General features: G+C 46.9%; 1 protein-coding gene across 1 annotated transcript in view; it reads left to right on the top strand.

Annotated features, from left to right (window-relative positions):
- Positions 1-1,400: 1,400 nt before the first annotated feature.
- ptprua (protein tyrosine phosphatase receptor type Ua) overlaps positions 1,401-26,281 on the top strand; it is a gene marked incomplete at its 5' end in the record, with an annotated part of 259,054 nt that continues 234,173 nt past the window's right edge. Inside the window, one exon of the mRNA XM_080516344.1 lies at positions 1,401-1,470. Within this exon, the coding sequence (XP_080372470.1) occupies positions 1,401-1,470 (70 nt within the window). The remainder of the gene's footprint in view (positions 1,471-26,281) is intronic.

The raw sequence follows: 26,281 nt of genomic DNA, 5'->3' as shown, positions 1-26,281 counted from the left end.
GGAGGGACCACGAGGAAGCACCACGAGTCTTGTGTGTTATTATGTTTCACCACTGGGGGATTAATATTATAGATAATTCAATTTCACTGAGAAAACAAAGGTTTTTTTCCCCAATACATTTGATGATACTTTTGATAGAAATTTAGGTGGAGATAATAGTTTGACTTCATTGTTAAACAAAAATAAATCTAAAGATGTGACAACCTCGCAAATGAGCGACTGAATGAATGAAGGAACAAATGTAGAATTAAATAATTGAGTAAAAAAAATTTATGAATGAAAAATCTTAGAATTGATATAAGAATGGAATGGATAAGTAAATTAATAAACGACTGACTGACTGAATAAACAAACAAATGTAGACTGAATACATTAATAAATAAATAAACAAATGTAGACTGGATACATTAATAAATAAATAAACAAACACATGTAGAATGAATGAGTAAATAGATGAGTAATAGAATAGTAGAACATGATAGAATAGATGCAATGGAATGGAATATAATACAACCGACTGGAAATGAAATATATATGTTTAATGCTTAACATCTAATCTGAGTTTGGAATCAACCAAGTGAGGGAAATAATCTGATTACCACTTTTTTTTTTTAATGAAGCATTTTTAAATAATCTGATTGAAGATTAACAATGAAGTCTGGATTTTCAATTTAACATACAAACCCCTCTTCTCCTTTCTATTCTATTCTATTCTATTCTGTTCTATTCTATTCTATTCTATTCTAATCTAATCTATTCTGTTCTATCCTGTTCTATTCTATTCTATTCTATTCTATTCTACTCTACTCTACTGATCCTCGTGTCTGGACTCTGAACACAGATTCTTCTATCGGAGCCTTTTCTTGTCTTTTTATTCTCCAAACTGCATTACATAACTCCTCACCACCATTTTTTCTCTCTCTTTTTTTTTCTTCAAAATAAATCCGAGCCTTTTCTTCCTCTTCAAGCTGCGGATCCGCGCGCCGCTCTGCGTCACTGCGCGCCTCGGCCACGTGGAGGCGCCGCAGACCCGCATTCCTGCGTCCCGCTGCCGGCGTCCAACCGCCGCAGAAAGAGAAAAGTAGTGGAGCCGTTACAGGAGGACAAAAGAGGGGAGGAGGAGAAGAGGGAGAGAGAGAGAGAGAGAGAGAGGGGAGGAGGGGGGGGGGGGGTCTCTTTTTTGAACGCCTCAGCATCGCGGATCAGATGCTCCCTGTGCGGCTGGGAGCGAGCAGCGCCGCGCGCTCGTGAATGGAGCCGCGCGCACAACTTCTCTCCACACCTGCCGGACTTCTCCCCCTCCAGGATTTTGCTCCCTGCGACAGAGCGTTCTGGACTTTACTACCACTTCTTCTTCAGCGGCACCTTCACCTTCCTCCTCCTCCTCCTCCTCCTCCAGCATGCGTCCCGCGGCTCTGCTCCTCGTGCTGGCCGTCAACGTTTACGCGGACAGCATGGAGGGACCAACAGGTAAATGCGTAAAGACACCGGCTCATCCACCGCCTCTCTCTCTCTCTCTCTCTCTCGCTCTGTGTTTTTCCCCAAACTTGTCGCGCTTTAAGACGTTGTCATGACATGCATGGCTTTCGCAGGACTTTAAAAAGTTGCCTCTTGATCACGAACTTTCCAAAATCCCGAGACGTTTGAAAATGTCCTTCTCAGCTTCGTTTCACACCTCCGGCTGCAGTGAAAGTTGTCCAGGCAAAGCTTCAAATAGACATTTCAGTCATTGTTGTGAATGAATGCAGCATCCAGCTGGTTTCTAGCCCCCCCCCCCCACCAAAAAAGAAATTCCAAACTGTCCTCCCTTAAGATTCTGTCCTGCTGTCGTTGTGCCAAGGGTTGAAATGTGACGGCAGTGTCTGTTAGGAAGATGTCTGGCAGAATGTTCCAGGAGGTCCGGATCCACCGTCTCCTCTGTGGTTTGTGCCTCCGGAGGTGCCGGAGCATCTCTGCACATCGTGGTTGCAGCTTCAGCTGCCGGCCAGAGGTGTCACACCTCGGTTCGAACCTGCCAAACTCACAACGTCTCCACAGATTTCCACGAATACCCCAGTCACCCGGAGGTCTGGAGGGTCTGGAGGTCTGGAGGTCTGGAGGTCTGGAGGTCCGGCCCGTACGGCCGCTTGCTATCCAGCTGCAACACAGTGTACACGAATTAGTAACGTGTGTTCGGTGCCGCCAAATATCTGCGCTGACAAGCGGATTCCGTGGATCAAACTCTCCGTCGACGGCTGTCGAGATTTGAGGTAGTGAGAAAACCTGGGAGATGAGTGAGGCGGGACTTAAAAGAACCCCCCCCCCCCCCCTCCTCCCCCTCCTCCCCCTCCTCCCTTGGCAAAGAGTTCAAACATTCAGGCGGAGGGTTTGCGAAGGGCCTCCGAACTCCGAAGTCGTCCCAGGAATGATGGGAGGCCGTCCGGTCGCGGCCCCCTCGTCGGTTTCGCCTGCGAAGTGAAAGTGCCGATTGATTTGTGGAGCTTTTGTGGGCAGAAGTATAAATAACCCCCTCCCCTCCCTCCTGGGACGAGGGGGGGGGGATCGGTTTCACCACGGCGTGCAGCAGTTGCCGGACACACAGGTGGCGCTCTCCAGGATCTGTTCCGGAGGGGGGGGGGGGGGGGGGTTCAGATGGCTCGGTTTGTTGGGGAGTCTGACGTCACCACTGCGGGGGTCAACTTCTGCCTTTTATGTTGTTATAGGCTGAAACCTGTCGTGTCCAACGGCCTGTGAACGCCTCGCCAGACACTAAATACTTTGTCTTGAGTACTGCTACTTCAAAGTTTGATTTTCTCTCAGCAGTATTGTGATAAAGTCTTTTTTTTCTTAATGTATTCACAGAATTTGTGGCGCTATAACACAAATATAAGAAATGCCGTGTTCAGCTCTGCGTGTGGGCCAGACCGCTAAAATAGTTCCATAGTCACCTTTAAATTCAAACTTTTTCTTTGTTGCGTCGATGAAAATGTCTATTTTTCACAAAAATCAACCAGTTACAACAGAAAATGGCGGCAATCTTAACGTAAAGACAATTTTATTGATGGAAGTTTCATGACGTGTTTACGTCCTGACGGCACGTCTTCGACGCTAGTTTGATAGCAGCCAGCTAGCGAGCCATCGCGGCAGCATCATGATATCTCAGCTTTTATGTTTTCACTACTCCTAAGAAACGTTTAAAAAAAAAAAAAAAAATCAACGTTTTCTTTGAAGTTTCTACAGTTTCCTTGGTTTAGACTGATTTCCGTGGTTTGCAAAGTGGTTGTGACTCAGGATGTCATGTAAGAATAATATTAAACACATCATGCTGCTGCATTCAGGAAACGTTCTTTCTTCTTCGTCTTTATATTTATATAAAGGCCTTTATTCCCTTTGAGAAATTTCTTGAACAGATTTGATGTCAAGGTGTTTATGCTGCACGAGGATCCCGAGAAAATCTATTCTATTTATGAGTTTCTTTTATTAATGCACAAAATACCCGTTTTCAACCCTTGTGTTGCTTGTTTTTTTTTGCTATCTGCAGCAATTTTTAACCATGAAGCCAGTTTTTTATTTATAGACATAAATACCATTTGCTGTTATTCAAAGGTCTTTGACACATGTTGCTTGGACGCCTCGTACAGTAGCCAGGGTTTATAGGGAGAGGTTGGTGAGGATAATAGCGTTTAATTGCCATATCTACCTGATGAACTGTTTCCCCAGAGGTTTCGTTGATGGAACTAGTATTGACGTGGTACTGATCCGTGGAGAGGATGAAGGAAGTGCAGTTTCTTGGTGTCGGAAAGAAGAACTTAACTTCTAAAACAACTCTGCACTCTGGTATAAATGTCTTTTTTATTAACCACTTCAGGATTCTTCAGCTTGCACATTAGCTATTAGAGATGCTATGAAGGTTTAGCGCAGAGGCGACAAACGGAAGAAGCTTTAATCCAGTGCAACAAAGCAAATTGTGAAAACTTCAAAGAAAACATTGATTGTTTTTTCAAAATGGATTTCTTACGAGTAGCGACACAACACTGAGATATCAGTGATGCTGCCACGGAAGCTAACCAGCGAGCATTAGCCTTATGCAGTCAGGGTGAGTTTATAAAAACACCCATAATGCAACGGTTTAGGGTTTTTTCATTGCTTTTTTTGACATTTCATTGTATTTAGCTTCATTTAATATGGGTGTTTCTACAAACTTACCCTGACAGCGTGACTTTGAGGCGAATGCTAGTTTGCTAGCTTTCATGGCCGCATCACTAGTATCTCAGCTCAGGGCGTTTTTCACATTCGTCTGTTTGATCCAGACCAGAGTCTCTCCACGGATAAACTGGTTGTTTTAAGCGACATGAACTCTCCCACCAACTCTGACCTGGAGCTAAAAGGAGCTCTGGTTGTCTTGAAATGCCGGGTCTCGCTTTGTTTACTAACAATCTTTCTAGCAGGCGAGGTGAGAGAATGGGACGTAGAGCGCAATGCATTCTGGGCAGTAAGCAAACAAAGCTAACTGCACGAATCAGAATAAGCAGACGCAGGAAGAAAAAGTTTGAGTAGGGTAGAGAGGAGAGGAAGAAGTAGTGAGGAAGAGCCATTGATATCTGGTCTGAAGACTATATATCACGGTTGTTTAGTCACGAGCTAACTAGCCTAGCCACCACGGGCTATCTCAGCTCAGCTCAGTGTTGTGTCTGCTCTTAAGAAATCTGTTTAGAAATCAAATGTTTTCTTTGGAATGTTTACTATCTTCTTCGTGGCTTGTCTGACTTGGAAATGTTGCGGGCCCGTTCCTGGCCTCATGTTTGACGCCCCGGCTTGCTGACGTCGGCTGTAATGGAGTTCAGGCTATAAATCATCAAAGACCGACGCTTCTTTTTAGTTTTCTGATTCAGAGACGATGACGTTTGAAGTCTGCTTTTCTTTGAGTCGTGCCATGCAGCGGTAATGCTGATCGGGGGGGTTGAAACCGCGAGCGCCGCGTTGCCGTCCTTGCTTTGTACTTCGGGCAAACGTACCGATATCAAAGCGCGGGGGCCGTGCGCGGCGGCGTCTGGCCTGCGGAGTGTGCGATCGCCCAGGTGGAACCTGCCGCGTTGTTCAATGAAGTCGAAGCCAGGAGAGGCAATTTGATGTTGAAAAACCAAGCCACGGGAGAAAAACCCTGGATGCTGAGCGGCGCTGCCACGCAGCCCTGAGCTCGCCGTCCAAATTGGAGGTGGGATGCTTGAAGAGACCACACGGAAAGTGTGTGCCGACGCAAGACGGTGGGTTTTTTTACATGGTCCGCTGGGATCCTGTAGGAAAGGCTCCTGGTGGGTGGGTGGTTTGGGGGGCGGGCACGGATCCGGCTCAGTGCTAATCCAAGAGAAAATGGCCCGACGTGCACGGCTCTCCTGGGGCAAACGTGGAGGCTGTAAACGGAGAAAATGGAACGTGTGCTCATACAAAAAGGCAATGATGAAACGTGGTCGTTTCGGAGGAAATAACACAAGATTCCTTTCGGTAGAACAATGGCCGGTTGCATAATGGCGACACGGTGTTGCAGAAAACGACCCGGCTCTAATTGTGGTTCATGATAATAAGATGGCAAAGAGACAAGGACTGTTCCCACACCAGCTTTGTTTTCTCTCTCAAAAAAAAAAAAAAATCTCTGAAATCTACAAATCGACGAGCCTTCAGAGCAATGGGAACCAGATTTCAAAAGAGACGTGCTAAACGGTCCGACTTTAATTGTCGTTTTTTGTCGAGTGATAAAAGGGTTGCAGTTAGTTTGAAATGGATTGAAATGACCCATTTGTGACGATGGAGCCGCCACCCGTGTTTCCCCCGGCGGGTCCGGGATGGATGGCATTCCACACAACAGGCTGCGTTTTACTGGCATGTAAATGGGCGGGTCAAGCGTTAGAAGCGCAGACGTATTCAATCAGCTGGAGCGGCTCGACCGGCGGAGCCCCGGCTGAGGCGAGAAGTCAATAAGGCCTTTTCCTCCGCTTCACTCCACCACTTTGATGGCTTTTGAGAAATTTTAATTGCCTCGGCCGCCCCGTCGTCAGTCGCTCGCTTCATCTCCGAGGCTGTGATTGGCGGCGGAAGGCAGCGGCTTGTAGAAAGGTGTTTGACGGAGTTAAAATGTGAGATTTTTTTTCTTTTTCTTTTCTTTCTTTAATCTTCACAGTGGGAAAACTTGGTGGGTTTTTTTTTTCTCTTTTCAAAAAGTTCTCAGGCCTGAGAGTTTCCGCCAACTTTGGTACCTGTAGAACTGATTGCTTCTGTTTATCTGGAGAAAGATGTCTTCTTATCGGGGGAGGAGTCAGAGCTGCCGACGTGCCGCCGGAGGCAATTTCTCTCCTGGACTTGAAGTGAAAGGAAGTTTTTTAGGCTCAACATCGACTTCATTTTGTACTTCTCATTGGAAAAAAAAAAAACAACCTCTTATTGGATTGGTTGTTGCTGGGCATGCTAAGGCATCGCCATCGTGAGCAAATTTCAAGTTTTACCAGCAGTACGGGTACACCGATACCGATGCTTCTGAGCACTGTGAGGCTTCACTCTCATACCGATTTTTGGATCTATTTGTCTCAATCAGACAAACACGGTGCGAGAAGCAAATAATAGAGAATAGGACATAAAACCCACAAACACCAGCACAGGAAAGTTCAGAGCGAGAACAATTTAGTGAAATGGTTCACAATGACACCCCACTGAGTTGTAATAGTAGGCTTAATGTGTGACCAGGTGCTTAAAATGGAGGGAAATCATTCATTTGTTGTCGGCGTGGATAATTTATGCCTGCATGCTTTGAATGAACTTCCAACTAATCCGCACATTATTATTATTATTATTGGCCGGAAGCTTAATATTTGCTTTCCAGTAGCAAGTACTTTGCTTTCAATTTGATGTTTTCTCTCTGGATTGTGTTATGTGGGGACTCACTTGAGCGGCGGTGTCCAATCTTTTTCAAGGATGGTCACATAGAAAACGATGAGGTCCTTCACGGAAACAAAACCAACTTTGTTCAAGCTCAGGCTTAGTGTTAAAACTCTCAATACAGTCAAATTCAATTCATGAGCCATATTTACCTTCACCAACAGAAAATGTCCCATACAAAGTGGATGAGAGCGGCACTTCATGGACGAGATCAAAGGGGATCAGCGTCTGTTGCCGTGGAGACGCTCACTCTTTGCAAACCATAGCGATACTGATCATGTCTACCTGATATCGTTCAGCGCGAGACAAGGAATAAAATGGAAAACTGCATTCCTTCATTAGAATATTGGATCCTAGGAGCTGCATTCAGAATCTGCTGTGTCTGTGTGAGCTGGACTGGCTCCGCCCACACATGACCATGTTGGGAAGAGGAGGAAGTACTTCCTCTCGTGGTGCCATGTGCCAGAGCAGAGCTGCCTGATTGTGGGAGGAGTCAAAGGGGAGGAGCGTAGCTTGATTGTGATTGGCTAAACCCCCTGATGACACTATATAGGGTTTGATTTCTGATTGGCTGCTTGGAGCAACACACTTTCTTCACTCCTGGGGCGTCGGTCCAGGTGTGGAGACGATTATTACTGTTGGGAAAACCATTAGAGAAGTGAAAAGAACCCCTTTAAGACGTTACCGGTTATCCGATAGTAACGTATCAATATTTGGAGTCATTTAATCAGGTTACAGCGTTGGAATGTCCACGTTTGGCGTCCAGACTCCGACTGTCCGTGACTCTTATTGCCTCGTTGGTTTTCCTCGTGACATTAATCCACCAGTGCAGCTGCTGCTGCCGCTGCTCACACGAGTCCGTCATTGTTAATGGAGCTGACAACGCTGCCAGAGCGCCTCGGCTCGCAGGCCCGCGAGGCCTCTTTAACACAGAGAGAGAGAGAGAGAGAGAGAGAGAGAACGAAACTAGGAACCGGGTTTTTTCTCTGCAGGTGTTGGAAATGTATTCACTGACAACAAATCATTATTGAGCAGATGGAGGGACGCCAGCAGTCCGTCGAGCTGATGGACACATGTTTAGACAATGGCGTTAAATTGCTCTTTTTTGTTGTACGTCAGTCGTTGGGCTTTTAAAAGGTGCTGCTGGATTTCTGGGTACTGTTGATCTGTCTTTTCTTTCCCTTTCCTGTGGTTTCCGGCCTCCAGGATGCAGATGCTTTATGAAGTGTGGACGGATTTGTGTCCTGTTGGTAATTGTACAATCAGACCGGTTACTGAAGCAAAAAAAACCCCGAGATGAGTCTTTCTAAACTCTGAAGACCAGATCCGCCCTCCCCTCCCCTCCCCTCCCCTCCCCTCCCCTCCTTCCTCCAGCCGTCTGTCCACAGATCATGCCTCAAATTGTCCACCGAGCGTCAAAGGCGGCGCTTTTAAAAAGCGGCCACGTCGGCAGCTTACCCGATTTGCGGGCCGAGGCAATTGCGCTGACAACAATATCTGTCTCCGAAAACCTCGCCTGGCGTCTCGTGCCGACCGAGAGTCTCTCTTAATTCCTCAAACAGCCCCAAGAAAGGAAATATCATCAAGCCCAGACAGGAGCACTTATCTTGTCAAATCTGGAAGAATGAACCTGCAACAAATTCACCTTAAACACCGCGGCGCTGTCAGGCGGCACGTGCCGCCGTTGCGGACTCTCTTCTCAAGCTCCCTGTTTCTTTTTCAGGCTTGTGCTCTGGGTTGTTGTTCCTCGGTTCTAAAACAAACACGGCGAGCGTGTGGATCACTTTGACCCAGTCGTGTATGTGCAGCGATGCTTGTTATTTTGCTTTTACCTTCAGAGCGTTCGCTCAATTTCACTGCCTGAACGATAAACTAAACACAACATAAGTGATAATTCCTGGTGGTTTGAGAGGGATTGTGGAAGCTTGGACTGTTTTGCTGGTTGTTGTTTTTTTGGGGTGTTCTGGTTGTGAAGAACCTTTTTTTTCCCCATACTTTTCTTTGACGGTTGGCTCCGGAGCGCTGTTACTGAGCCTAATGCGTGACGGACAAACACGGCGTGACTCCCAGTCAGTATTCTAGTTTTAGAGTTGAGATTCACCGCTAATGGCGTCCAATTCATCGTCTGTCCGTACGAATGTTGGGTGGTCTCCATTGTGTTAAAGTCTATAGCGTTTTGTTCTCCTCACTCACGTGTCTGTGGTTTCACTACAGAATCGGGCAACAGCACCTTCTTGTGGCCTGGCATACTAACTACATCATTTTCAGTGTCTGCTTTTACCGCGTGAATAAGACTTTTCTTTAACGGGCAAGGCGTCGTCACTTGGAAGGAGTGGAAGTTTCCCTATTTCCTCTTGAAAATGTTGCGTAAACGCAGCCCGACGTTCGCTGTCTTTCATGGCGGTATCTCCGATATCTCAGCTCAGGTCTTTGTGTTGTGTTGTGTTGTGTTGTGTTGTGTTGTGTTGAGCTGCAAAACAAGAAATGTGTTTAAAAAAAAAATCTTTTGCTCTTGCTGGTTTGACATTCCTGGTTTATATCATCAGCTTAATATCTAATGTTTTTGATAATGCACGCACGCACGCACACACACACACACACAATATTAGATGATACAATTCTTCATACTGTCTTTCATCGCGAAACTTTTAATAACACACGAGAAAAGCGAGGCAGGAAAACCGAAGCAAGTTTGAGGCTGAAATTGTTGCCATTTCTGCTTCAAAACTGTAAAACATCAATAAATTAAAAAGCCATTAGGAAAGTTGCCATGTTGAATTTGTCCATTATTCAACGATTACAGCTCCGCGGATGAGAAACTGTTCGACAAAAATTGTTAAACCTGATGTGTGTTTGTTGCGGAGAGTTCTGGGAAAAGGATGAATCAGAGTCACATCCTTTGATATGAAGCGGAGCGCCGGTCAGGTATCGTTTGGATCACAGGGAACCTGTTTGTTCGTTGTTATTGGTTTTCATATCTGCGCCACACAAATAAACCGACCGTGGGGGGGGAGTAGAAGCAGGTCTGTGGCAAAAGTAAAAATTATAACATTTCATCAAAATGTAAGTCCCTGGAAAGCTCCCAACATCACAGATTGATGGGAGATAACAGTGTGGAGTGGTAGGAGGTTTTTTTTCCCTCTTTTCAAAGGATCATTTGTGGAAAACATGTGCTTTCAACAAACAGACTCGGCCAACTTTGCGCGAATGGCAGGTGAGATTGATGGTGTCCAAATCCTGCCGGTTGCAGCCGCGACTGTGCGCATGTATTAGGGATGAGGTGTGTACGCGGGGATGAGATATGCGGGAGCATGGCAGCGCCGCGGTGATGGCTGCCTGTCCATTTAGCGCGGTCCCCCCCCCCCGCTCTCCCGTCAGATTCCACCGCCGCCGCCGCCGCCATTACCTCCCCCGGATCTGCCGGCGCCCCCTCCGACAGCCGAGCGTGAATAATCTCGATGAATCTTCCCTCCGCCGCGCCCGAGCCGCTTTCAGCCCCGCGGCGTGTTTACACTCCGAACCAATCGTCCGAAGCCAAGGAACCTGTGGTCGGGCCTGTCACGTCGGATGACGGGAGGCCGGCGCCGGGCGTAAAACCGTCGCCGGGTAATCGCTCCGGCGTGAGACGAGAGGTCAGCGGCGGGACGATTTATTTATTTCTATATTTATCTGTCACTTTGGATTGAGATGACATCTGGGGGGGCCAAACGGCGGGAATAGCATTCCTCTCACTTCCTTTGCTTTCCTCTCCACGGCTCAGACTTTTTTTTTTTGGGCCAAAAGCTATTTCTTTTCAGCTCTGCTACCTTCGTCCTGGACTCCTTATCTCCTGGAGTTCCTCCCCTCTGGAGGCTCACATGTTTAGCCCCCCGTGTCATTAATGTAGAAGACCAGGGAGCTGATAAAACTCAAGTTAGATTAACTGGCAAACTCACTTCTCCTTATATCTTACGCTTCAATTTTTTTTTTTTTTTTTTTTCAGGAAGTTACTGGAAAAAAAAAAAAAAATTGGTGATATGGAGCGAGACCCGGGGTGCATGGGTCCCAAGGTAGCTGTAGATATTACACTTTAAAAAGTAGGCGTTTAAAGTTATCAAACCTGTGGGCCTCGGTGTGTCCCCGTGGCTCTCAAGACATATTAAAAGTTGAAGAGAAACTTGTAAAGAAGAGAGAGAGAGAGAGAGAGGGGGGAGGGGGGGAGAGAGAGAGAGAAAATGCAATAATTAAATAAATAAAGGTGACATGCCCCTCACCAGAGTGAACAAGGGCACTGCAGCAGTGCCTCCCCCCCCCCTGTCAAGGTTAGCGTTGACCCGTCTGTGCACAGCAGGGGAGGTTATGCAGCATGAGCAGCAACACCTGTGTGTCTGCTCTCGCCACGGGACGCCGGTGCCGCCGCCTCGCTCGCTTCCTCCGCCGGTAACGGAACGCCTGGACACCTGCCAGTTACCAGCGGCTCGGCGCTGCTCATTTATTCAGCGCCATCTTTGCATTGTAATGGTATACATGAGGTGTCGGCCCCCCCCCCCACTCCCCCCCCCCCCCCGGGGTGGCGAACGGGAGGAAGAGGGGGAGGGCGGGAGGGAGGATTCTCCCCTTCAGCTGCGGCACACGGCCGTCAGACTTCCTCCCTGCAGCTCGGCTGCCGGAGCTTCCTGTTGTTCACGTCCATCAATTTTTTAATTCCCCCCCAAACTTCAATTTCACATTTCATGTTGGGAGGTGTCCGTCTACACGACAACGGTGCTGGGAGCCACTGAAAACACAACTTTTTGAAAATGCTCAGACTCGACCTCCGTGGAAACGAGTGAAAACCTTTTTTCGCAAAGTTTTTTCTCCAGTGGCTCCGTATAAACACACTAACGTTTTCCATTTTCGCTTGCAAACCGTTGTCGTGTAAACAGGGTGAGCAACTTTCTGTTCTTTTCTTTTTTGAAATTTTTGTGAAAAGGGAAGTCTTATCAAGATGAAATAGGACAGATACGAAAAGTGACACGACGCCACATCTTCGACTTGTAAAACCTGCACGTTAGCACAAGAACTGAAAGGCGAAATCAACCCCGAGGTGTCTTCAAGTGCAAACGGAAAACCTATGTGGGTCCGTTTCCATGACAACGGTGCTCGGAGCCTCTGAAAATGCAGCTTTTCTGAAATGCTGCACAAAAAAAAATTTTTAATTACATAATCACAACTAAATCCTGGCATTATGACGACATCGCTTTCAGCATTTCTCATTTTTTGGTGTAAATGGACATTGTTTTCAAAACACCACCTTTCCTTCCACTTTACCAACATAGTCTTTTTGGAATTGGTCAACCGCTCCGAATAGGACAAGTTTTCAACCATCAGGCGGCTGTAATCTTGAAGTATCACCAGAACGTTGCGACCGAACCGGGATATCCTCACTTCCAGGCAGTTCTTTTCTCACACCCTCCAAATCCTCTGAACACATATTATCAGTCCTGGCCTAACATTGGCCTTTCCACCAAAATGTCCTAAATCCTACAATCCTCGTATAAAGAAGTTGCGGACGTGTCACGGTCCGGTGGATCAGGTACTGACCGGGACACTTGACGCTCGCGCCGATGTCAGTTTCAGTGCAGATCAGGTGTCTCGGTGGATATCTTTTGACAGAGATCAAGATTAAGGTCTGACACCAAAACCCTGGAGCCCGGTGACGGTGGGTTCCCCCGTTTGGGAAATGTCACTCCATGTATTTGCAAACGTACATCCAGGGTATCGTTTCCCACGTGTCCAAAGACACGGCGAGATCTGGATTAAAGTCAACAGATTAAACAAATTGGAATACTGTGGGGGAGAAAAAAAATATATATTCCTTGATTATTGTTGGGTTTTGAATCACCGATAGGTTTTATATTGACCAGACGGATGAGTACTGGAAAGTCGTTTGTGTTTAAAGTCGACAATTATTGCTTTTTTTTAGCTGTGAAATCATCACGCTTTGGTTGGATTTAGCAATAAACCTCGCGGAAAGAATAGAGATAAATTGTGCTAAAACGAGTCAGTCCTTGGTGCTTATTGGAGTGTAATGTGCTCGGCTGTTTTCTTCACTTGCTCCTTTTGGTTTTAACATCGTGGCGCTTTAGAATTCGGTTAAATATCACAATTCCCCTTTTCCAAATCTGTTGTTGTTGTCTGATGTTCACATTAAAAGTAGAACATTCCTCTCGACACTGGGATAAAGACCGAAGTATGGAGGTTTTATCTGCGAGAGGTTTTTAAAGCAACTGCACTGACAGACATTAAGGTCTTAACTGGGCCAAAACGAGCACGGCAGAAGTTTAACCCGTCCCACAGGGCAAAATTACAAACACGAGAATTATGTTCGTTTTTACCCGAGTGAATTTACCGAGAATGATGTTTTAGGATTAGTAGTGTTCGTTACATTTAATCAGATTTACCAAATGAAGCACAAAGTCTGTGTTTTTTTGGGTTTTTTTTTGTACAGATACACTGATACCAGTACACCAGCAATTTTAAAGACGTCATGTTCTCTAGTGTTTCAAACCTTCCACATGGTCTCGCTGGTAAAACAACCTCGTATTCAAAGTGTACAGCTTTTCCTTGATCCTCCTATAGGAGCTGCATTCAGAATCTGCTGTGTCTGTGTGAGCTGGACTGGCTCCGCCCACACATGCCCATCTACGGGAAGAAGAGGAAGTACTTCCTCTCATGGTGCCATGTGCCAGAGCGGTGGCCCTGATTTATGTTATGCAAAAAGGAATTAGTAAAAAAAACAGGCAAATGTTGAATTTGAACTTATTTTTCCTTTCACTTGTTCAGTTTTGTGAAACAATGTTTGCTCAGTTGCTCATGTTTGAACTGAAATATTGAATTCTGTAAATTACTTCAGTTACTATTTATCTGCACATGAAAATACACGAGCAGTCTCACGTTTCGTATGAAATCAAAACTGCGATGAGCTTCACAACTACGGTCCGCGACTCCTCCTCACCGTGTCGCCGGAGATTTCAGACGTTGACACCGAATGAAGTGAGCAGGTTTGTCAGCTTGTCGTTTTTTCTGACGCCAGATAAAGGACTGGAGGCCGCTCACGGCCGCCTCTGCTCCGGAGGTCGGAAATGTTTTGAGAGTTTCCACGACACCGGGCGTGTTTTTTTTTTGTGGTTTTTTTTTGACGAGCGGCGGCGTTGAAGCGCGCTGGCGCCGGGATCGCGGGTCGGAGAGAACGCGTCAAGGTCTCGTTGTATGGCGAAGGAAGCTTGGGAGGTTTGACAGTGAAATGAATAAACGCCTCCAGTGTGGGGCGGTACCGCCGGCACTTTTGACCTTTGACCCTGGAAGCGTTCTTCTTCTTCCCATCTGCACTTCTTCCTCCGCTTTTAGAAGCGACTTGGCGCGCACAGGTTGTTCACTCCTTCCCGTTCCATTTCACTTCTTCCTCTGACTGTTGACGGCGTTCTGGCAGCCATTGGACGTTTCTGGCACCTGGGCCGGCATCTGCTGCGCTCGCCGTCCAAACAAGACGCGCAGGAGCGGGAGGGGGGGCGGATTAAACGTAAAGGAATACGTTGACGAGCGAGGAGCCGGATGGCGGAGGACTCGGCTGCTGCATCACGTTTGCATCTGAGGACCCAATTCTGTTCCAGGAGCTGCGCCGCTGCCCAAACTGCTGATTTAAAAAAAAAAATGTTAGAAGCTGTCTCTGCCGGGTCCTGAATCACTGATCCGGCGAGCGACGCTTCAGGAAAGCGCATCAGCCGGTGGTCTGATTCCAGTCTGCACCCTTCATCACCCCCATCCTCGCTCGCTTGGCGAAAGTAAGACGGGGGGGGGGGACGAGACCCCGTCCACGTTGTGCCACCAGACACTACCCCACCCACCCTCACACCTCCACCCTAATCTCCAGCTTCAATAGTGTCTGAGCAGATGGCGGCGAGGCCGGGGTCGCCGGGCCCGTACACAATGATACTAGGCCAGGAGAGGATGATGAGGAGGATGATGAGGAGGATGGGGGCCGGCCCAGACGCTGAGTTGACCCGTTGCAGACATTAAAAAAAACAAAAACAAAAAAAAAAACAGACCCACTTTGTTTGCCCTTGCATAAAGCAGCAGTTGACATATGTTGTTTGTGAGTGGGTTGAAGCGCAGCCTCCTGTATGTTGACCTAGAAAAGTGATGAGCGCAGCAGAAAGCTCGCCATCAAACGGCTGCACTGGTTGGCTTTTTGTCTTCCTTCCCTTCTGTTTCCTGTGGGTCTTTAATGTGTTTTAAAGAAAACTCTCCTCCAAGGGCAAAACAATGACTACGGACTTTAAGTAAAAAAAAAAAAATTGCACGACTTGAGGAGTTATGAAGATTTCAACATTTAAAGACATATTTTCTTTCTGCCAAATATCAGTTTATATGGGTCTAAAGTAACACTTACTAATTCCAGACAGTAAATAAATGGATTTAAAAGTTAGTTGAGTTCAACTACTGTGTTTGCTAATCGGAGTTCAGTACTGATGTCACAATGTCGTGTTAATATCCCGGAAATCTGCGGTATTACTGCGGTGGGCTGGACCATTATTATCCTTTTAGCATCCCTACACTAATAAAGAACATGCAGTTATTTGTTAAATTATACACATACTCATCAATTTACAAAAAAAGTACTTCTATAGCGCGGTAGTAAACTAAAAGCCCCGGGCATCTGGTTAATTGACCACCTTTTAAGTCATTGGAAGATGAAAATATAAGTCAATTTCCAGAAAACTGCTACAAAATTGTACTGATTAATGTAGTTTGATAAAGTCCTAATCTCCACTATGAAATATTGAGTTACAAAAACACTACATTACAAAAACATATGACCCACTTTTTTTTTCTTCCGTCAGAACTCAAACTTTCAGAAACAGAAGTGGTTGCGATGTTCAGTCCCCCTCCTGGACTTCTCCTCAGCAGTGGGAGCCACCGGCACCAGCCGCCCATCAGACGTAGCCAGCAGCAGACCTGACATGGATCACGGCTCCGTTATCAAGGAATTCATACCATTTTTTTTGTCCTGTACGTAGTTCTTTATGCTTGTTAATCTATCGCCGCCGTAAAGCTAAGTAAAGCTTGGTGTCAGCATAACGGCGGAAAGAAACATTGTCCTTACCCAACATAAATAATAAAAAAAAAAAAGGACTTGAACCAAATATCAATTTATGCGAGCGGCGGCAGGAAAAAAAAATGGCTCCCGCCTGACAGCGAGAGCCGAGTAGAATTTTTCTGACTCAGCTGCCGCAAAAAAAGGTCATTTATTACGTTTTGTAATGCAAATCAGATACCTGATTTGCAGATCCTTTTCGGCTCCTCTACATATTTTATGTCAAGCACTTAACAAAGAGGCAACTTTAGCTTGTCAGCCGCTGCTTACCGGAGCGCCGGGAGGAGGAGGGTGGGGGTGGTAATGGGGTGGGTGGAGGGGTGGGGGGGGTGGCACTGCGACCCTGAGGAATGTGTATGCAGAACAATGCGTGACATGTTTGTCATTGTTATTCCCCGCAGACAGTTTGCGCATAAATTGCTTCGCGCCGGGATCTGTGGGGGACACGCCCACTCCGTTCTACCGCCGGTCTCAGACATCCCACTAATTGTATGCACGCACACACACACACACACACACACACACACACACACACACACACACACACACACACACACACACACACACACGCACACACACACACACTCAAAAGTAGGCTATGCATTGTTTTTATAGCTCCGCTTCACCTCCCTCCGGTTTACTCCTCTCCTCCGCCGAAACGTTCGCCAAGTCTTGTCACCCACTTCCTCTCTCCGTGGCGGGACGGGAGACCTGCGGTTAATTAAAGCTGCCAATCACAGAGCGGCGGAGGAAAGAAAAGGAAGGGAGCTTCTGACTGGGATTTTTTAAAAAGTGCTTCCTGGCGCCGCCGACTTCCTGCGGATTGCACATCACGTCTTCATTTTCGAGGCCTGCGTCCAGGCGTCGGGTGGGTGGAGCGATTAATGGGGCGGGTGGAGCGATTAACGGGGCGGGTGGAGCGATTAACAGTGGGTTTGAGCGATTAATGATGCAGGTAGAGTGATTAACAGTGGGTTGGAGCGATTAGCTAGGCGGGTGGAGCGATTAACGGGTTGGGTGGAGCGATGAAAAGGCGCGTTGGAGCGATTCACGAGGCAGGTGTAGCGATTAACAGGTCGGGCGGAGCGATTATTGGGTCGGGTGAAGCGATTAATGGGGCAGATGGAGCGATTAATGGCTGGTTGGAGCGATTAATGGCTGGTTGGAGCAATTAATGGCTGGTTGGAGCAATTGACAGCTGGGTGGAGCGATTGACGGGTGGGTGGAGCGATTGACGGGTGGGTGGAGCGATTAATGGCTGGTTGAAGCGATTAATTGCTGGTTGGAGTGATTGACAGCTGGGTGGAGCGATTGACAGCTGGGTGGAGCGATTGACGGGTGGGTGGAGCGATTAATGGTGGTTGGAGCGATTAATGGCTGGTTAGAGCGATTGACAGCTGGGTGGAGCGATTGACGGGTGGGTGGAGCGATTAATGGTGGTTGGAGCGATTAATGGCTGGTTGGAGCGATTGACAGCTGGGTGGAGCGATTGACGGGTGGGTGGAGCGATTAATGGCTGGTTGGAGCGATTAATGGTGGTTGGAGCGATTAATGGTGGGTGGAGCGATTAATGGTTGGTGGTTGGAGCGATTAATGGTGGGTGGAGCGATTAATGGTGGTTGGAGCGATTAATGGTGGTTGGAGCGATTAATGGTTGGTGGTTGGAGCGATTAATGGTGGGTGGAGCGATTAATGGTTGGTGGTTGGAGCGATTAATGGTGGGTGGAGCGACTAATGGTGGTTGGAGCGATTAATGGTGGTTGGAGCGATTAATGGTGGGTGGAGCGATTGACGGGTGGGTGCAGCGATTAATGGCTGGGTGGAGCAATTCACGAGGTGGGTGGAGCGATTAATGGTGGGTGGAGCAATTAACGAGGTGGGTGGAGTGATTAAAGGAGCATTTCTATGTGGAACCCTGTCAGAAGTGACGCTCTGACTCAGTGTCTTGTTTTCTCCATCCTCCTCGTGCCTTGGCGACGTCTTTGACCTTGCCCATGCGGCCGCCCTGTGTTTAATCAAGGGTGGCGCTGGAGAGGGAGTACAGTGCAAGGCAGGGGCGAATCTGTAGAGGCGAAGGAGTGAGAAGCACAAGTTCCAATCGCTCGTGGGAGGTTTGTTTGGCTCGGACGGTCGGTGGACTGAACAGAAAAAGTCACGGCCGCTAACAAGGTTCCTTCACGCTGACCAGCGTGATCCCGGGCGCTCTATTGTAAATCCTTATCTCTCCCGCCTAATTAGGCCGATTCGTTTGGGATGTAATCGGGGTTGACGTCGCGCTGGAGCGGCTCGCCGACTGAAACGCTTACTGTACGACAGATGTGAAAACGTCCTCCTACGTCAGCGGAAGGCGGACGGTGACAGGCAGGTGTGCTGAGGTAAGGGGGAAGAGAAGGTACCGACGGCGACGCCTGCTCTCAATGTTAATGCGGCCGACGCCAAGTACAGATGCGCCGCATGCAGAACGATCTCGTCTGGAGCGGGACGGACCGGTACAATAGCGCCGTGATAACAACTAGATTGAAACTTTTCCTTGTGCTGAGTTCAGGTGATCAAGACCCAGGCCTCCATCATATGTGGGACCAGTTTGGATATTTTTCTACACGCGTCTGCTTCGTCACTGAGAAGTGCCAGAGGAAGCAGCTCCGCCAGAATAAAAGTTGTGTCTCTATAGTCCTCATTCCCCTTCTTCTTTCCCCTCGTCATATTGTCATGGGTTCAGGTCAGGGTTCACTTGAAAATGGATCTCCATGCTGACCAGCGTTGCCAGATGTGGCTGCTGTCCCCCAATTCTCTAAATTCTCTTACCCCAAACTCTCTTACCTTTTAAATTTCGTGCATTTGTGTGTTTATGGCGTTCATTATTTCACAGTTTCACAGTTTTAACATGATTCCTACACAGGCTGAGATTTTGTTTTACCCTGTTTGGGCTGGAAACAGTGAGTCACCTCTGGCAACCCTGGTGCCATGCGTCAGTGGCGTGCTCGCCGTGACCTCACGTCGCCTCCTGTTGCAAAAGCCAAACAATTTTGACGGAAAATGACTACGATCTCAGTATAAAACCACTTTTAATGAAACCTTCTGCACGGTCTCCATGTTTTGTCTGTTATTTTTAAGAAGTGCCCCCCCAACCCAATATTTTCATTACAAAAACAAACAGCACCCACTGGAGGCCCGACAGGAGAACTACATCCTCTTTCCTGCCATCTTTCACAATTTGCTTGATGGCTTGGCGACGTCGGAGCCTCTCGGCTGGGTTCTGGTCCACAGGCCTTATGATTGACACCCACGTTCTAAAGGCTTCACTTCAGATGGTCCATTTAGAGAAAATATGTCGTTGCTCACCGTGAGTTTACGAAATTATATGGAATTGGAAACATGTTCCTCTTAAGTAGGTTCACCGTTGGAAATTGTCTTCAGTTCGAGAGCAATTTGAGCTCGTTAGTCTATTCATAAACTCTGGTTGTGACCGTGGCTCTTACTCAGCTTCAGGGAGTTTTACACTTAAAATTCCTAATTTTATTTTGAAATGTGTTTTTTTATTTATTTAGGGAAACTGATGAGAAGTGGTCATTATGCTGAACACTTCTCAAAAGAATAATGAGCGAAAAAACAGATCATTAACCCCACCGGGTGATTTTTTTTGTGTGTCGAACTTGACTCTGTTGTCGGAGGAATAAAAGTAATAATAATTACCGTTCAGAGCCGCGCCGGACGCGCCGACGGATCGGCGGGTGCACAGCGTGTGGGCGGGTGGACGCTCGGCGTCGACCGCTGCTGCTGCGGAACACAGTTTATGTCGAATAAAGGCGACGCGCAATTATTTAACTAACGATGTAGGAAACCTCGGCGACGCTCTTCCACCGCCCCTCAATGTGCATCACTGTGAACAGTGCCGATGCTGCTCACACTCTCCCAAGGGGCCCCGCTGACAAGCCCTCGACATGTTTATGAATGAATCTGAAACCAACACAGAGCATCTATGCTACTGCTGCCATGTGGTAGGGTGAGCTTCAGCTACCGAGACAGTGACTCGTCGCACCACCCTGTGGTTCAAAGTGGTACCGCCGAAGGAGCAGACTGACTGACTTTCGATGTCAGTCTAAAACTAATACGATCATTTGAGTTTGGAAAATTATAACGTATAACTGCAGTATTATAGTTTCCGCTTCTTTGTTAATACTTCAAAACCACAGGAATCAATCTTTTCTGTCTCCGTGGAGCAAAACACACTTTTAGTATTCGTATATTCCTCGTAACTCGCCGTCAAATTTGCGTAAAGGATCATTTCCGATATGAAATCCTTGCGGCAAGCACATCGACACGGATGTACTCTGATTACACTCCCATGAAGGTTTTTGTTGGTGCGTCTCTGCCCTGACTGCTCACCTTTTGTAGTCACTGGAGCTTATGATTAGCTCTCCTCCTGCTCCCCGGAGCTGCGCTTTACAAAGTTTTTTTTTTTTTTTTAACCTCACCTCCAGTTTCTTTTTAACTGTCATTTCTCAATGACATTTGGAATTGTGCTTTTTGGCTTCATGAAAGTGTTCTTGCCGTCGTCTCAAACACTCCTCGCAACTGTTTAAAGTACCTTTTTGTAGTACTTTGCAGTGCCTCCTGAAACTTCTGGCTACATTTAGACAGTTTTGAAAGCTCCTGAAACAGTCATAAATTTCCACTCTTGCGATTTCTGTAATTAATTGCAATACCAAGCAATATTAAATAATAAAAACAAAATATTGCTGCAATTGTGTTTCGTTAAATGTGACTCTAACAGATGGAGGATGATTTAAAAGGTTGTTGCATCACAGCAGATGTTTCGAGTTTAGATCTGCTGACAAAATATGAACATGTAATTCAGTGTCGCTATTTTTGTGATTTTCTTCCATTTTTATCAATAACAACAAAAAAAAGGCAGCAAATTATTCCACAAAAATCCAGGAAAGGTTTTTTTTTTTTTTTTTTTTTTTACTGAAATCATTGAGAAATAAGGCTGAAAGATTCTCGTGTAATCGAAATTTATAGCCTGTTTACACGAAAACGGTGCTTGAAGCTACTGAAAATGCAACTTTTTGAAAACGGTTTTCCAAGGTGCAACTTTTTGAAAACGCTGCGACTATTCTGAAACGCTGGCACTGCGCATCACGGCCACGTCTGTTCATTCTCATTGTTCATGTTTGTAGAGTATTGTTATCTGCGTGTATTTTTTTGTGCAGTTTCATTGCAGAAAAAACAAAACAGCACCCACTAGTGGCCTGATGGGGGAACGATAGAATTTTTACTGTTTTCAAAACGCAACGTATTGGAGTTTTTGTTTTTCTGAAACGAAAACGCAGAACCGCTGCGTTTTCGCGACGGCGTTCACCACTTCAGTGACGTCCAGAATCCTCTCGTTGTTATCAATTCGATTTTAAAAGCGACTTAACTGTGAGAGAAAATCTGTTTAAACTATTGCATGTCCGTGTGTGTAGCAGCCAGCGCTGCGGGGGGAGAGCGCCCCCCTGTGGCTCCCTGAGCCTTGAACTGGAGCTGCAAAGCCTAGCGGCGGCGGCGCCGTGGCGCCCGACCTCGGCCTCTCGGCCGCCGCAACACACGACTCCCCCCGGAGGCTCGCGGCGGCGGCGGCGGCTCTCGCCTCGGGGCAAGCAGGGGCTTGTTTTGCCGCTCTGCCACGAACACTTGAGCAAGCCACCGGGAAAATAAGAACTAGTGAGCGAGAAAAGAGGCGCGCTCTGACCTCGCCGGGGGCCACGAATGAAAATGTCCAGTAATTGCCTGATTCTGTCACCGACATGATTACCACAGGTGTTGGAGGCGCAGGCGGGGATGAAACGCCTGTAGAGCTTTGACAGGAAAAACAAGGTTTGTTTTTTCTCTCTCCCGCTCCAGATTTTTTTTTTTTTCAAAAAAAGGGCTCCGCATAAGGGTCTAATGATTCGGTAGGTAGGGGCCCTTTTCGCTGTCACCGACTTTGACAGTCGGTCTTAATGATGTTGACATTTCAAATATGCTCGGGAGGAAATGTTGTTCGCAGCAATCGCCCTCTCTGTTGTGAAAAACAAAATCACTGGCATGTGAAATTTTGGTGGCAGATTAACGCGGGGGGGGGTAATTTTTTTTTTTCTAGTTGATTAGGCAGCTGAGATCATCCTTTGTGAAAGCGCGGTCGTCGGAGAAGATGAAGGGCCTGCTGGGTTCGTTGCCGGTTGGGTTTTGTTTGTTTTTTTTCGGGGGTGCCCGGTCCGAGGCCAGACAGGGGGGGTGTGGGGGGGGGGGGGGCGTGTTGTTCCCGGAGTTATTCCGGCCCAGCGAGCAGCGCTCAGGATTCGTAAAACCTCTATGATCGGCGGCGTGGCCTGCTTCTTTGGAGGGAGGAAGCGAGGCGGCGCGTTCCCCCGTTATCGGAGTCCACAGGAGGCGGAAACGCGGGTAATGGGCGGAGGGAGGGAACAAAGAGACGCAGTGATGGCGGTTGGGGGGGAAGTGAGAGGTGGAGGAGAGACTAACGGGAGGAGGAGGGGATAGAGAGACGGTTGTCTGCCGCCTCCACACAGCAGAGCCACTGTCTGCAGCTGCATGGGCCCCCTGGCGGAGCTCCATTCCTGGGACGGAGAGAGAGAGAGAGGGAGAAAGAGAGAGAGAGAGAGAGAGATTTGTTCTGCTTTTCTCGGCCTTCCGTCAGAACTGATCAACGCCCGACGGGCGCTCCCGGTTTTCACGAAGCAGGTGCCGGTGTTTCCGGCGTGTACAAAAACAACATTATAGCGTCTGTATGTGTCGTCAGAATGGAGCTCCGCCCCCTCCTCAGCCTGAGACGTTGCTCCGCCCCCTCCTCAGCCTGAGGCGTTGCTCCGCCCCCTCCTCAGCCTGAGACGTTGCTCCGTCACTTCCTGTTTCACCTGGTCGCCGCGCACCGTTTTTAGATCTTCGTGGTTTTGAAATCGTCCAGACGACACAATGACCTCCCTGCCTTGCCTGCGGATCCCAACAGTTGTTTTCTAATATCGTCCCGATGCGTTATCTTAATAATATCCGCCGGAGCGAGTCAAAATGTTAAATTTCACGTCTGTTAAATTACATGTACCCATTAAAATTGAAGCGCTTTTTTTTTTTTTTTTTACTTTTCTGTTTGAAGAAAGTCTTTCGCTTATTTGATTGACTTGCAACCGATTTGCATGATTTTGAAAAAAAAAAAATTCTTTATTTTTTTCCCCCCACCAAGTCATTACTTTCTCTTTTGTTCTCACCTCTGTGTATAACAGTCGGCGAAGTGTTCTGTTCATCAAAAGTTTTTCTTTTTTCTTTTCTTTTTTCTTTTTTCAAATCCAAAGCTTGCAGACGGGTGACTAATTAAAGCGGAAAGCGGAGTAAATGAGTGGAGAAACGAATGCAGATGCTTTCATACAGGTGCTCCGCGTGATATCACCAGGTAATTAACTCCCAGTGCTGCTCAGTGGCACGTAGGGAAACCTCCAGCAGGCCCAGGTGGAGTTCTGATTTTGTGGAAAGATGGGAGAAATTAAAATGTAGACGTGGGTTTGAAAGAGCGTTCAGTCATAAAGGGTAGGGGGGGATCATGGGCTTCGGTCCATAGAGGAGAGGTTTTGGTAGATGGCGCCACTTACTTCCTGTTTATTGTGGAGGATTTTACACGGTGATGTTCTTAAAGGTTTGACTCCCGAATACAAGAGTTCACCAGAACCACGACCGCAGATCGTGGCATTTAAAGGTCTGGAGGAATAAATAAAGGCAGTTAATAAAGGATGATTCTTATTTCTTTCTTTTTTCATCCTTATTTAATTTTTTTTTAGTCTTTTGTCCTTTTTTTTAATCAGATTTCATATTTTTTATTCTTTTTTTCATTTGATCTTCCCCCCCTTTTTTCCTCTTTTTATTATTTTCTTTTTTTGACATCTGTTTCCACGCAAACTGCAGAAACGCTGAAAACACTGTAGTTGTCATGTCGTTGCTTTCCCTTACTTTGTAATTGAACTGCTCGCACATGTCCTGCCGTGGTGCACGTGTGCAGTCGCGCCATTTCCGAAAAGTTGTGTTTTCCTCCAGTTTACATGGTAACAGACTGAGCTGTTTTTTTTTTTTTTTCTTTTTCAAAAAGTTCCTCCTCAGGAGCTGTTTTCAAGTTTTTTTTTTCCCATTTTCACTTGAAAACCTTGTTTTATAATCGGGGTCTTAGTCACTGCATTTGTTCCAGCATCTTGCCAGGGGAGGAATATATTTAATAAAAAAAAAACAAAAAAAAAACAGTTTATCAATTCAGAGAAAGAATAGAAGAACTTCATTAATCCCACATGGAAAGTAGCACCAAGGTGAACTGCAGCTCCTCCGGTGGCAGACATTGACCCCCGTTGGCCTTAGATAGTATCTTTTCAGCGCGTTCAGGCTTTAGTGATTAACCAAGCTGCTTTCCTTTTGTGGAAGCATGAAAACATGAACTGGATAAACAAGGCAACAGGTTTATTTGGACGTGAACGACCTTGGTCGTTTTTTTTGCATATTTGCTCTTGTAGGGTTTTAATTATTTACTGTTGTATAAATGCACTGTGGTGTAAAAAAACACAAAACTGTGGCTGATGTGGTCGTGCCACTGTTTAAAAAAAAAAAAAAAAAGACGTTTCTAGGCTGCTTAACAAAAAAAAATCCACTTTTTCAGGGACCAACACGGCACACCAGTGTTTGTACCTCTTGGTTCGTCCGTTTCTACGCCACGTGTTCTGGTTTCTCAGAAAACGATGTTCGGTCACCCTTACTTTTGAATTAATCCAAGTAGAAAAGACCTTTCGGCTAGGGGGGTGGGGGGGGTGGGGGGGGGGGGGTGCCACGCTGATGTACTCTGACGTCTCCGTTCGGTTCTTGCCGCGCTTCCTCCCGCCGACGGGTTAGCTTCGCGTTGACACCGCGTGTCAGCGCCGCGTTTTGAACACACGTTTTTTTTACTGACTCGTTGACAGTTCTTACTGTCGCTCCTGTAAAAAAAAAAAAAAAAAACAACAACAAAAAAATCCAAAGCCCTGAGCCGGCTTCCGCTTTGTGTCTCCGGTGTCACTCATTGTGTCCGTGGGGATAAACTGTAAGCTGACGAACGCCGAACAAGACGAGACGTCCAGAAGAAGAAAGCGTCAGGCTGACGATATCTCAGTCTCGTTGGTTTCCTCGCTCACGTCTGCCTGGACGTTCTGGAATTTAAGCTGCCAAGTTTGGACACTGGCAACGCAAGCTCTTCCCAAAACCCTTAAAACCAGATCCCAGCTTTTTATTTTCTGGAGCCAGTCAAACTTTTTCCAGAGGGGGGGAGGGGATTCATTTCACTGCTGCCAGTCATTCGCTAGCACCTGTGCAAGTGTTTGCGGTTGTTTCTGCGCTCCAGGCCGAGCCTGGAATGGGCTTGATTACTCCGGCCAGCGGCACAAGTGCATCTGATTGCAGCGACTCTCCAGCATGAATAAGAATGATTATGGAAACATACCAAAAGTGCAGTTATTGCGGCGCACACGTGCCGCTGATTGCCAAGTTCCTGGAGCCTTGTTGATGATAATTACAGCCCGGCTCTGACAGATCACAGACCACGCTTTATTAAGTGGCGAGTGTGAAATGAGAAAATTGGCGGTACTTTTGTCCATAATGGCAGATTGTCTACCTCCCCTCCCTAAAAAAAACCAAAAAAAAACAACCATCTTTAGCGATGGTTGTTTCATTAACGGCACTTTTATTACGGATAGCATGTTCGGAAGGCGAGCCGGTCGCTGGCACGTCGTCCCGCTCGCAAATAAATTACCCACTTTCTCAGTGACTCGTGTAACAATGGACTAATTATAGGAACTCTCCGGGGTTGGGAGAACTGTTTTGTGTGGCTAAGTAGGCTGCTGAATGCTCCCAGATCCCACGACTCCCGCCGCTCTGAAAGCAGCCTGTTGCTCCGGAGCGGCCCGGGGTTGATTCCCGCCGATGCTCTTAAGACAGGGGGCGTCAAACTCATTTTAGTTGAGGGGCCACGTCAACCTGATCTGACCTCTGGAGGGCCCAACGAGTCAAAGGTAGCATGTTAAACTGCAGATACGGACAAATGTCAAAGTCCTTCCTTCTTTTGATCCTTTTGTCACTGCAACAATTTGAAATTCTGAAATATACATATTAAAGTTACAACACACACAAAAACCCTCAGTCACCTGTATCTGGATATCGTATTTTTATTCAGGAATAAAACAATTTGTCATCATCTGGAACATTTTTTACGTGTCTAAAGTA

The sequence above is a fragment of the Blennius ocellaris genome (genome assembly GCF_963422515.1).
Source record: "Blennius ocellaris genome assembly, chromosome: 20".
Lineage (NCBI taxonomy): Eukaryota > Metazoa > Chordata > Actinopteri > Blenniiformes > Blenniidae > Blennius > Blennius ocellaris.
The sequence above is the reverse complement of the archived record's forward strand: the minus strand, read 5'-3'. Positions and strand labels throughout refer to the sequence as shown.